At 60.1% G+C, this 11,504-nt stretch overlaps 1 protein-coding gene across 1 annotated transcript; it reads right to left on the bottom strand.

Moving 5' to 3' along the window:
• Positions 1-1,587: 1,587 nt before the first annotated feature.
• On the bottom strand, positions 1,588-10,744 carry LOC115280933. Its single transcript, XM_029926110.1, has 9 exons — positions 10,720-10,744; positions 8,592-8,711; positions 7,500-7,634; positions 6,877-6,981; positions 3,996-4,105; positions 3,550-3,749; positions 1,994-2,174; positions 1,761-1,870; positions 1,588-1,681 (listed from the first exon to the last, which is right to left on the bottom strand). Exons 1-9 carry the CDS (start codon positions 10,742-10,744, stop codon positions 1,588-1,590), a joined length of 1,080 nt encoding a protein of 359 aa, XP_029781970.1.
• Positions 10,745-11,504: the final 760 nt, after the last annotated feature.

Here is an 11,504-nt window from a genome sequence, read left to right as displayed (position 1 = left end):
TCCTTGAGCACTAGCTGGGCGCCGTCATGGACCATTTCAGGAGGGAGACACGTTTGCTAATTACCATTTGGCTTAAATTCTTCAGATACTTTGACAGCTTGACGCGTTTCAAGCGAGGCCTCAAAACCTCTTTATTTCTCACGTTTATCGCTGACTGGACGCACCCCGCAGGGAGGGAAAGGGGGACCTGATGGGGGGACCTGATGGGATTCCGGGCTGGATCTCAGCGCCCTCCCCGCCCCCACCGGCACGGGCCAGTGCAGAAGTCACAGCGCCATCTGCTGGGAGGCCGGGAGCCTGCGTCCGGAGAACGAGGTTCCCGCCCCGCGATCGATCCGGTTAGAAAGCGTCAGGACTGGGTTCCAGTCGCCCTGCGCCGCAGCTTCACAGCCCCGAGGGCGAGGTCGGGCCCTCCAGGGGTCACACACGCAAGTGGCCACAGCCCTCCACGCACCTCTGGTCGGCAGCAATTTTGGAAACACTCTAGCCCTTTGCCCTCCCTGGAACCCCCAAACAGGAGGGGGAAGAGAGAGCGTGGCTGTGTTTAATTTCTAAGAGTTTTAGATGAGCTACAAATTCCTGGGGCGAAGGCTTACTCTCCCAGCGGCCGGCACCCACCTGCTCCCCAAACCCCCCCCCCCGGGCTGGGGGCGAAGGGGCGCACACACACATGCACACACACGCCCAGGCTCACGCCGCCCTGGGGTTCGTTAACTGACAAGGCTTCCCGGACTCGAGGGCACAAAACTAGAAAAACCCAAATATTATTCTGAATCCCCTTTCCAGGCGCTTAAGCAAAACAACTACCATTTTTGAAGTTTAGGTAACTTTTCTTATAACTATAATCACATTCCGATTATCCATTGGAATGATGTCAATTTCTGGATTCTCTTAGGCAATTAACCGGCTTCTTTTTCTCCTCTCTGCTCCGAACTGATTGCTGGATTGGCCTTGAAATTTGAGCATTAATTGCTTTTTCTTGGTAATTAAACGCAGAGTACTCTTTTCATCAGAGGACCGCGTCCTCTCAAAGTTGCCCACACTCCCTGGAATCGTTTTCGTGGAAAGAGGTCAACTGTGGCCTCGAATATTAGCATTTGTTTACAACCCTCCCAGTATTTCACAAAGATGTTCAGAACATTTTTAAAAAATAAGCAACTTACGTTAAATGAAAATTACCATTAAATATATTATCACAAAGCACCCATTTTTAAAGAGAAACGTTTTTACTGAACCTTATTTTTCTTTACTGAACATCATAAAAAAAATTTTAAGTGTCCTAGGAGCCTAAAGTCAGGCTTGCTAGTGCATTGCCGTCAGGGATTACTTCATTTCATATATATATATATATATTCATTTCATACACACACACTCACACACACACACACACACACACACACACGCGTGCGCGTATACCCAAGTATTTACATTTTGTAACTTAATTTCTCACTCAGAGTTTGAAAGATCTGGACATTATAAAGGCAAGCTCACTTTCTGCTGGAACGAAATGAGAAAATGAAAAATTTTAAATTCGTTTTATTAGGTGAATTCAGCGGGGACTCACAGTTCGCCCTGAAATAAGCCAGTCTACTTCTGTTTACTTTCGCCATCTTTCGGAGCCTCGGAATGAAACCTGCAGTCACGCAGTTGGCGAGCACACCCCTCCCCGTGGGGCCGCGAGCTGGTGGAGTGAGAAAGCGGAGGCAGGACGGACGGACGGACCGACGGAGAGACGCGGGAGGAAGACCGGGGATACTCACTGTTTCCCGGATCTGCTGCTGTCTGTCTCCTGATCCCGGATCCAAAAGGAAATGTGGCTCTTTTGTGCAGAACCAGAAATGAACATCCAGGAAGTTGGCAAAATCACTAGCTAAACAATCAATAGAGGAAACACAACAAGACAAATCACCAAATTTGCGGGAAGGGGGTTTCTCCAATAAAGGAAGAGAAAATGAGTAAAGGCGAGGGGGGGGTGGGAAAGAGCCTATCTTATTTTTTCCTGTGACCGGAGCTGGACCCCCGCTGGCCTCATGGGCGGCTGGGGGTTTGCTGGCTCCCCTGTGCCCCGAGGACAGGCGGGGTCAGCGGCTGGCTCGGGGCTCGGGCTCCCGGCAAACCCGAGGCCCGCCGTGTGAGTTGTCCTAGTTCCTGCCGCAGATCTGAAATGAGCTTTCCTGTGAAAATACACTCAAAACTCAGCGACCCCCACCCTAACGAACGCCTTCGGTGACAGGAAATGTTAACCATTTTAAGTGCTTTTTATTTGCATTTGCTCCTCGGCTGAAGGAGCGAGGGAGAAACGTACGCTTAAAGGCTGGGGCGGAGGAGGCGGCGGCGGGGCGAGCCGGGCCGGGGGTTTTGGGCACGCGGCGGGCATCCGGGGTCCCAGGTCGCCCCAGACCACGGGGACCTCACCCTGAATCCCCGCAAGACCAGGAAAGTCGTGTTCCAAATTCTCCCGTGTTGCTGGTACATGAGAAGCCAGCGCCGTCCACGCGCCCGCCGGGCCGGGAGACTACAGACAGGGCCCCGTCTCGCAGTGTTTGTGGGAGTGTTTTCCCCCCAGGATCAAAGGGGGGAAAGATGTTTTTCCCCCAAATCAACTAAACACTGCAGCCTGGAAACACAAGGAATGTGGACAACACTGGCCTTCAGAAATCCATCCTGAATTTTTTTAAGTCCTCTCTTTGATCAGAGGCCGACAGAGAATGACATTTTTCTCCACTCTGTTGCATTTAACATGGACTCGCACGGGGGGCGGGGGGGGGGGAGTTTAAACAAACAGATGGCCCAGGCCTGAACGGTGCTTTCACTCGGAGGAGCTGGAGGTGGGCTGGCCGAGGGGGCGGGGCGCCGCTGGGGGGGGCTCGGCGCGGAGAGGGGGCGCCCGGGGCAGCGCCCGGGGCAGCTAAGACAGGACTAAACCCGTGATGAGGACACACGCTCCCTCGGTGCACCGGGCCCGGGGCCCCCCTTCAAGCACTCGGGGTAACGGGAAATCCTTCAGCAGACAGACAAACGGCCACTGCATTCCAGGGTGTCAAGTAGGACAAACGAAACAGAACAAACCCCCTCCAGGTGGATGTCAGCTCATCGGGCACCCGGGGGTCGCGGCGGGGGGGGGGGGGGGGGGGGCGCACTGCTCAGGGGAGACCCTGCCCCAGGGCCCGGCCCCAGGCCCCTCGATGGGCAGAGGGAAACTGAGAAGGGCCAGCTTGAGAGGCAGTAAGGGGCAGGCGTGAGCCAGGCCCACTCCCTCAAAGCCCCATCAGAATGGCCGCCTGTGGCCTCTGTGTGGACTCTGAGCCACTGACACGTGGCCACCAGGAACGGGGGCATTACACAGAGCCGGGGCCCACGTTCTGGGACATGTGGACACACTGTGCTCACTGCCGAGAGCCATAGAACAGTGTCTTCCCTGAGTCAGAGAATGGAGGTGCTGGTGATGCCCGTCCCCGTGGAGGCTCCCCTTGACCTTGGAGACCCTCCAGACCCCTCCTCGGTGAGACTGTGGAAGAGGGACAGACCTCCTCGCCTCAGCCCACGTACCAGGTGTTACAAGGAGTCCCCACGTCCAGCCGGCAGTGCGGATGAGGCTGGTCCGCTGGCGTCGGGCCAGGTGGGCGGCAGCACGCAGAGGGCGTCGCCAGCGGTGGTCCGAGACGGCGTCTCTGCCTCCCCTTGGACTGCGCGCCCGGCAAGCACAACCTCCCCTCGCCTCCTGCCTCTTCTGGGCTCAAGGTGAGCGGCTGGAATGGGGGAAGGGAGTCACAGTCATAGGGAGCAATTTATTAGTGAGCGTGCAGTTAATTAGAGGCTGTGCGTTTACCGGAAGCTCACGCGGGACACAGGGAGCTGGGCGCTAAGTGCAAACCCCCAACAAGGCCATGCAGGGAGCACGCTCGGGGCCCTCTGGCCACAGCCTCCACGGCCCCGGGGCCACCCCGTGGCGCCTCCCACGGCAGGCTCTCCATTCCCCAGGTGGCCAGGCTGACCTGTCCCCGAGCTCCAGCACTCGGATCCCAGCTCTGCCACCATGAGGGGCGGACACGGCCCCAGGCCCGGAGCCGGCAGCGTCCGGACAGGCTGGCGAAGGCGAGAGAGCCTGCCGGGGGAGGAAGAGGAAGAATGTTCTAGAAGAGAACAGAGCCCAGACCCTGGGCTAGAACACAGACAGCGTCCATTCACTCTTCTGCTGGTCTTTCTCTGAAATGCAAACAATAAACCAGGGGCAACAGGAACACGTGTGTAAAAACAGCGTGCGGGCCGCGTGCACACACGCACACACACACGCACACACGCACACGCGCACGCTCGCGCACACACACACCTTCTTTGTGTCATTTATTGAAAGCCCAGACTGCACCTTCCTACTAGAGGCCTTTTTCCACACTGCCTCTTACGGAGCTTCTCTCCTTAATGTAAACAAGTCCCACAGCGTTGGTGCTGGAATGTTCTAGAATGCTAGCATCGACACATTTCTACTCCGTTTTATTACAGAAACGTTGTTTTATGGCACAGAGAGTGGGGTGTGTGTGACGGGCAGGCAGAGGAAGGGCCCCCGCAGAGGGCGGCCACCTGTGGTGCCGCGGCCTCATGTAAACCCCAGAAGTGACAGTCGGGCCGGCAGAGAACTTGGGAACCAACAGACAAAATACCCAGCGCGGCCCGTGGGCCTCACCTTTACAAGGCAGAGAGAGCTTCCGGAATGGATGGGCCGGGACCTCCGGGGCCGCTCATTAGGCACCTGGTGAATCGGACGCGGGGCCCACGGCCCTCCTGGGGCGGCAAAATGCCCAGGCCCCAAGTTTTATTAACCTAATAAAATGAAAGGGAAAAAGAAAAGTCAGGGAAATTTCGGCGAGAAGAACGAACGCGGGCAGCATAGTAGCCACCTGCTTCTAGTATATCTGGAACTGTCCGGCGGGCAGCAGCGGTCCCCGAAGAGACCCCGCGTTCCCGGTGCCCGGCTTCCGCTGCCTTGGGCATCCAGCACGCCTGGTGCTCACGTTCTGCGGAGCGAATCACAAATCAGTACTTTCTCATCTCGTCTAACACCGAAGCTGGGAGCGCCAGAAGGGAAGCCGGCGACGGGAACTCCCTGGGCCACAGGGGTTCCGGAGAGCAACCCGGGGCGGGAAAAGAATGCCATCAGCTCCCAGGAATCTGAGCGCCCACCTGGCGGAAGAGAAATCTAAGAAAGAATTACAGCAAATAAGTGAAGCGCATGCATACGTGACAACATGTCGGTTCTTTGCAAATACCCTCAGGGGCCCTTGACTTTGGAACTGGGGGCCTGGAGGGTGTAGTTTAGAAGGAGGCCAGCGCAAAGCCAGGCTTCCGGCCTCTCCCGAAACACGCACCACAGCGGTGAGGCGAGCGGCCAGGGCGGTGGGCCACTCCGTGGGGACCTGAGAACACGCTGTGCCCAGGGGACGTGGCCGGGCCCCCAGCTCGCTTCTCCTGAACCCCCAGGAAACAAGGGAGCCTAATTATCTCTGGGTCCCAGAAGCAAAGGCTGCGGTGGGTCCGTGCTCACACGGGGCCTGTGCGCGGCGGGAGGACGCGGGTCAGCCCGCACGTGTCAGCAGGAACACGCGCAGGAGGGAGCGCAGGTCCTGTCGGATCCCCAGCTCAGAGTGGGCACAGCAAACGTTCCATAACCCAGAACCAGCCCGTCCCCCAACATCACTCTCCTAAATCCAAGACGAAGATGTAGGCCTGCTCACTGGGCTAGTGCACACGCCCCAAGGCCATGCCTTTCTTTTTAAAAAGTTTTTGTTTATTTTTGAGAGAGAGAGAGAGAGAGAGAGAGAGACAGCGCGAGCAGGGGAGGGGCAGAGAGGGAGACACAGAATCAGAAGCAGGCTCCAGGCTCTGAGCTGTCAGCACAGAGCCCAACACAGGGCTCGAACCCACAACTGTGAGATCATGACCTGAGCCAAAGTTGGAGGCTTAACCGACTGAGCCCCCAGGGGCCCCTGTGTGCCGTTCTTTCCCAATATAAACCGAGTGTGCACGCCAGCACCACGTGTGTGCGCCCGTGTCTTCCTCGCCCGCCCCAGAGCCACGCTCCAGCCCCTGCTGGCCCTCCACGTCCCTGCCCGCGGGGACAGCCCTGTTTCTCCGACAGCCGCTCTGACAGTTCACCGCTGTGGTTTTCAGCACAGTGAGACCCTTCTGTGCGGCCCTGTGACGGAGCGCTCGGGACCGCACACGTTCGCCGGAGCCCCAGGAGGGACCCTCACGTGGCGTGCCCACGCGCCCTGTCAGGACCCGGCAAACGGAGGTGGGGGCAGGGCCGAGATGGGGACTCCCCGCTTTCCTCGGCTTCCTCTGCAACCTCGAGTCTCACTGCTGAAGCGACAGAAGGCATTTTCTTGGCCTGCTCTCTTCCCATTTGGTATTTCCTGGGACAGGATTTTCAGAAAGCAGAAAAATTCAAAACAAAACAAAAATCCCACCAATGCGCAGCCATCTCGGCAGCCCGTTCGGGGCCAGGCAGACTTAACCGTGTTGCCATTTATTTCTTATTTTTACAACAACCTCCCATCGCACTGAGTGCAGTGACGGGATCGCCATAAATAAACCCAAATCCTGCTTTCCGTTCGCAGTTGGCTAGAGCCGGGGCACAGTGGAGTCAGCCTGCCAACCGGGACCAGCGGGAGATTCCTGGCGCTGCCCGCAGAGCCCGCCCGTGAGTCCGCAAACCTGGCGCAGGGGCCGGAGGGGAGACGCCCCGGGGTGTGGACTCCAAGGGGTGGCGGCCTAGGCAGCCTCCTGCCTCCCCAGGGCCTCACCACCAGCCTCAGCTGAAGGACGGACCCTGTCCCTGGTGAGGGAGACAGAGGGGAGAGGGCCCGGCCGGCCCCCGGCGTGCTCGCCGGGAGCTGGAATCTGTGGCCTCGGCCACAGTGACCATGAAGGCCCCCCCCACCACACCCCCCGCCACACCCTCCACACCATCCAGCTCCTCCTCAGCTGCGGGGACACCACCGAGATGGACAAACCCAGGGTCCGGCCCTTGGCTCCTCTGAGGGAGGTTCTGATGGGGGTCCCGGGGTCTCGAGCACCATGCACAGAGGACACCAAGAATACGACGCTGCCGCCGGCTTCTGTGTGCGTGGGCCCGTGAGCCGTCTGGTCTCCAGCATGGGGAGCGCGTCCCGTGCCTGACGTCCCGAGGAAGGGGACTTGGGGGGCCCAGCAGTGCGAACCACAGCCTGTCTCCTGCGCGCCCCCCCAGCCCGGACAGGGGCAGCCACTCTCCACGCCCAGGGGCTGGGAGGGCAGAAAAGATGTGCTCCCCGAAAAGAGTCGGTTGACATTCAGGCCTTGGCATGGACGCCCGTCCACCTGTCCCCACCCTTCCTCGGGGTGATTTTCTAGACTGAGCCGCAGATGGTTCTGGGGCACTTCCTGACCGAAGGTGGGCACTGAAAAGTGACCCCGCTGGCACCGACCATAATCAGGTGCTAACCGTCGGAGCCGACGCTCACCTGCACGTTCGCCCGGCCCGGCCCGCGTCCCGATCAGAGGGGGCCTCACGGTCGCTGGGCTGCGGCTGCGTGGCCGACCCGGGGGGCCGCCTCGGGGAGGCGAGGCCACAAGCTCCCGCGTCCCCACCGGAATGACTTAGGGGCAGGGGCCACGGGCAGGGCTGGAGGCGGAGGAGGCGAGCACTGGTGGCTCTGCCGCGTGGGCACCAGGTGCGGGCCTGGCCTGGAAGGTCTCCCGGGGCTGCCCTCCCCAACAGAGCCCGGAACAGCCGCAGCCCCCCGACCCCACGAGAGAACAGAACGTGCCCGGTGCAGCCACTGAGCAGGCGCACGGGCCACAGGGCCAGACACCCCGTTCTCCCACCCACAGGGGGTGCTGCCTGGCCTGGCGCAGCACAGCTTTCCTGTCTGTAAAATGGGATCATAACCAACCGCTGGGCTCTGGGGCTTGTGTGATGCCGGGCAGGGAGGAGCCGACCCACCCAGGCCGTGCCCTCAGCGAGAAGCACTACTCAGCCCTGGGGTCTGGAAGTCCCTCCCCCTCCTCCGCCTGGTCCCCCCACCCCGGGACCACGCCGCACGTGTCTCTTCTGTGGGAAGATGAAGAGACAGTGCTTACAGTATAGAATGTGTGCAAATTTGTGTAAAATTGGGGCACCTGCGGGGCTCAGTCACTTAACCATTCCAACTTCAGCTCAGGTTCATGGGTTCAAGCCCCGCATCGGGCTCTGTGCTGACAGCTTGAAGCCTAGAGCTGCTTCAGACTCTGTGTCTCCCTCTCTCTGCCCCTCCCCCATGCATGCTCACTCTCTCTCTCTCTCTCAAGAATAAACATTAAAAAAATTATTTTAGTTGTGTAAAGTACTCTGACACTCACACAGGGTCTGGGAGGAAATACAGCAAAACTCCTAACCCTGCCTCGCCGATGCTGCTTTGGTGGTAAGATTGCTGAGAACTCTTTTCCTTTCCAGAATGTTCCGTGTTCTCAGTGTTTTGGTAATAAAGAAGGGAAAATTGCAAAAGACAAAGAAATATAAATCAGACACAAATGGATGGCCTTCTTCTCCTGACCCACACGCCTCTCCCAAGTACCTGGTGTCGCTGGGGCCCCACGGTCACGGCAGCACAGAGCCTCAGACACCCGCAATCGCTGGGGGCCAGAGGCGGGCCCCTCGGGAAGGGGGCTCCAGGCTCGCAGGGGGCCCGCGAGGCCTGCGGGGGGGCGTTCCGGGGCTCACACCAGCTGTAGCACAACTGGCTTGGACCACTGCCCCTGCCAGGACCCCGTGCGCCCTGCCGGCCGGAACCGCATCCAGGCCTCTCCACACCTTCTCTCTCGTTTTCGCCATAATCAACAGCGGTGCATCGAGTATGCTCACACGCAATGCCCTGCAGACGGGCACCCAGGGCAGGACGAAATCCAACCCGCACGCCCCTCCCCGCCGGACGCAAGCTGGAGCCAGACCTGGGCGGCCCCGGGGGCTCTGCCGTTTCTCCATTTTAGGAATCTCGGGCTGTGAGGATGAAAACCAGCCCGTCCTGGCAGGCGGTGCGGCAGCCCGGCCTCCTTGAGCTCCGTCCCCCTCCCCCGAGTTCCAGGGCCCCGCTGGAGCCACAGGACGAAAAACAGCCGCCACCGCAAACAAACAAAAAGTAAAGGAACCACTCCCCAGCATGGGAAGGGGACTCACAGACGGACAACCCCAGGCCCAGGAATGGACGACGTGGCGCAAAGGGAGTCGTGTCCGAACAGCGGCCGGCGGGTCCTGGACGCGGCCAGGGAGGGCCCAGGATCAGTAGGCCCCCGCGGGGGCTGAGCAGGGGGAGGGCAGCCCGGGGTCCGCTGGTCGGACGGACGCACGGGAGCCGCACCGAATCCGATTCTCTTCGTGCCCAGTGAATCCTTCCCCTCCAGAGTCTCAGTCAAATGACTGTGATCAACAATAACTTTTTTCTGTAAGTTGGGTGATTCTCCTTTCTTCTTATAAGAGGAAGTGTTTGTCTCTTCCCCAACTAGCAATATTTTTATCTGTTTCCCTGACTCCCCCACACACTTGCCCCCCGCCGTTCAGACCCGCCCACTGCTTCTTGTTTCCAAAGCTCCTCAACGTCTTGCCACCTGACTCGATGACTCGGGGCCCAGGTGCGCCGCCCCCGTCGGATCAGCAGAGCCGTCCCCTGGGATCTCGGACACGCCCTAACCCACCTGCGGCCACCCACTGACGAAGCTTCCAGGGCTTCCAGATGCTGTGCCCTCCGCGCCCCATGGCAGAGCCCTTCTCCAGGGCCCACACACCCTGCCGCTCTCCGTCTGGCAATTTGATTCCTCCAAGTTGGATGCAGGGCCAGATTTTATGTGCATCTCAAATTTCCAGAACAACGGCCAGGTATTTTTCCCTCACCAACCTGCAGCAATTCTCACAACCACAGCAATGCATGAGCACCGTCTCTCCCCAGGTTAGCTGACGGCCTGCCCGTCCGAACCAGCCCCGCACCCACGTCTGAGCCCAAAGGAAGCACGTGTTGCCCCGTCTGACCAGCTCTGGCTCCGGTTCCCTTCCCAGTTACATGTGGAAGTTTCCGGTGGCCAATCAGGGCTCCCAGATGAGGCACTGCATCCCGGGCACATGTTATCTGTTCCCGACATCTGACCCACAGAGGACGTGGCCACAGTGCGCTCCTGAGGACGCCTCCGAAGCCTCGGGCCAGTCCGTGCGCTGACTCCCGGCACACCTGCCCACTTGCCGCCCCCCCCCAGCAAGGCCACGCTCCTGCAGCGGAAACACGCATGACACCGGTGCTGCACGCTGGGCAGCAGAAGCAGACCCTACCCCGCCCTCCTGGAAGTCTGTCCGGTGGCAGAAACAGACCCTGGCAAACTCATCCCACAGGAGAGAAGTTCTGGCTGGAATAAGTGCAGGAAGCTGGGTGGACAGGCACCTTGGAGCCTGAAACAGAGCCAACCCAGCCTGAGAAATCCGGACGGCTTGCCCGCTGAGGAAGCACCACGGGGGCAGGGGTGGGGCGCAGGGTCCCACAGCAGGGACGCATGGAAGGATGCCGTGGCCATCCAACCCCCCGGCCTCACGAGCAGAGAGCCCCAGGCAAGCTCGGGGCGGGCAGGAGGGGCACGGCAGGGCTGAGGACCCAACAGAGGCAACAGGGGAAGTCCGCCCAGTGTGGCTGGAAGAGAACTGGCGCAGAGCTCGAGGACTCTCACCACCCACATCAGCCATTTGGCGCATTATCGCGTTCAGGCCCCGCGCCCGAGGCCGCCGCAGACACGGCTGCGGGCAGCCAAGTCCACTTTATGAGCTCGCTGGGCGGGGAGGCCGCGTCGTGAGCAACCAGGAAGCGCTCTCGTAGGGCCGCGTGCGGGCGGGAGTTAGCGGATGGCCTGGGCGGGGCCTGTAAGCTGCGCAGGGGACGGAGGAGCCCGGGGTGGCCTGCGAGGGCACGACACACGATCAGATATGCATCGGTGGAGCGGGGCCAGGTGATAAACGCGTATGCAACCGATGAGCAGACATTCTGCTTCCATTTCAGCGAAACGACCGCCCGAACTCCGGCGATTTGGTCCACGACCGCCGTTCTGCACGTGAACCTGCCAGGTGAGCAGCCGTCTCCACTGCATCAGGCTGGGCGTGGGGCGCCGTCGGGACACGCACACGTGGCGTCTGCACACACCCAGGCCTCCTGACCGCGCCGTGGCGCCTGCTGGGGACACGTGTCCCAGGAAAGAGAACCCGGCGAAGCCGCCTGCCCTCGTCCGCGGTCTGAAGACATGAAGCGTCATTTCCGCCACAGTCTCGTCACCGAGCCCGTCATGAGGACCAGCCTGTGTTCACAGGGAGGAAGGTGAGACCCCACCTTGGGTATAAATCCACCACAGCAGAGAAGCGGGGAGGAGGGACGTGGAATCGGGTGGTCAGATGCGCCGTTCGAAGAGATGACTTGCTGCCACGGGGAGGCCGGGTGCGGGGAGGCGGCGGCTCAGAGGACAGG

The sequence above is a fragment of the Suricata suricatta genome, chromosome 16 (assembly GCF_006229205.1).
Source record: "Suricata suricatta isolate VVHF042 chromosome 16, meerkat_22Aug2017_6uvM2_HiC, whole genome shotgun sequence".
NCBI lineage: Eukaryota > Metazoa > Chordata > Mammalia > Carnivora > Herpestidae > Suricata > Suricata suricatta.
Note: the sequence above shows the minus strand (reverse complement) of the source record. Positions and strands in the feature narration are given on the sequence as shown.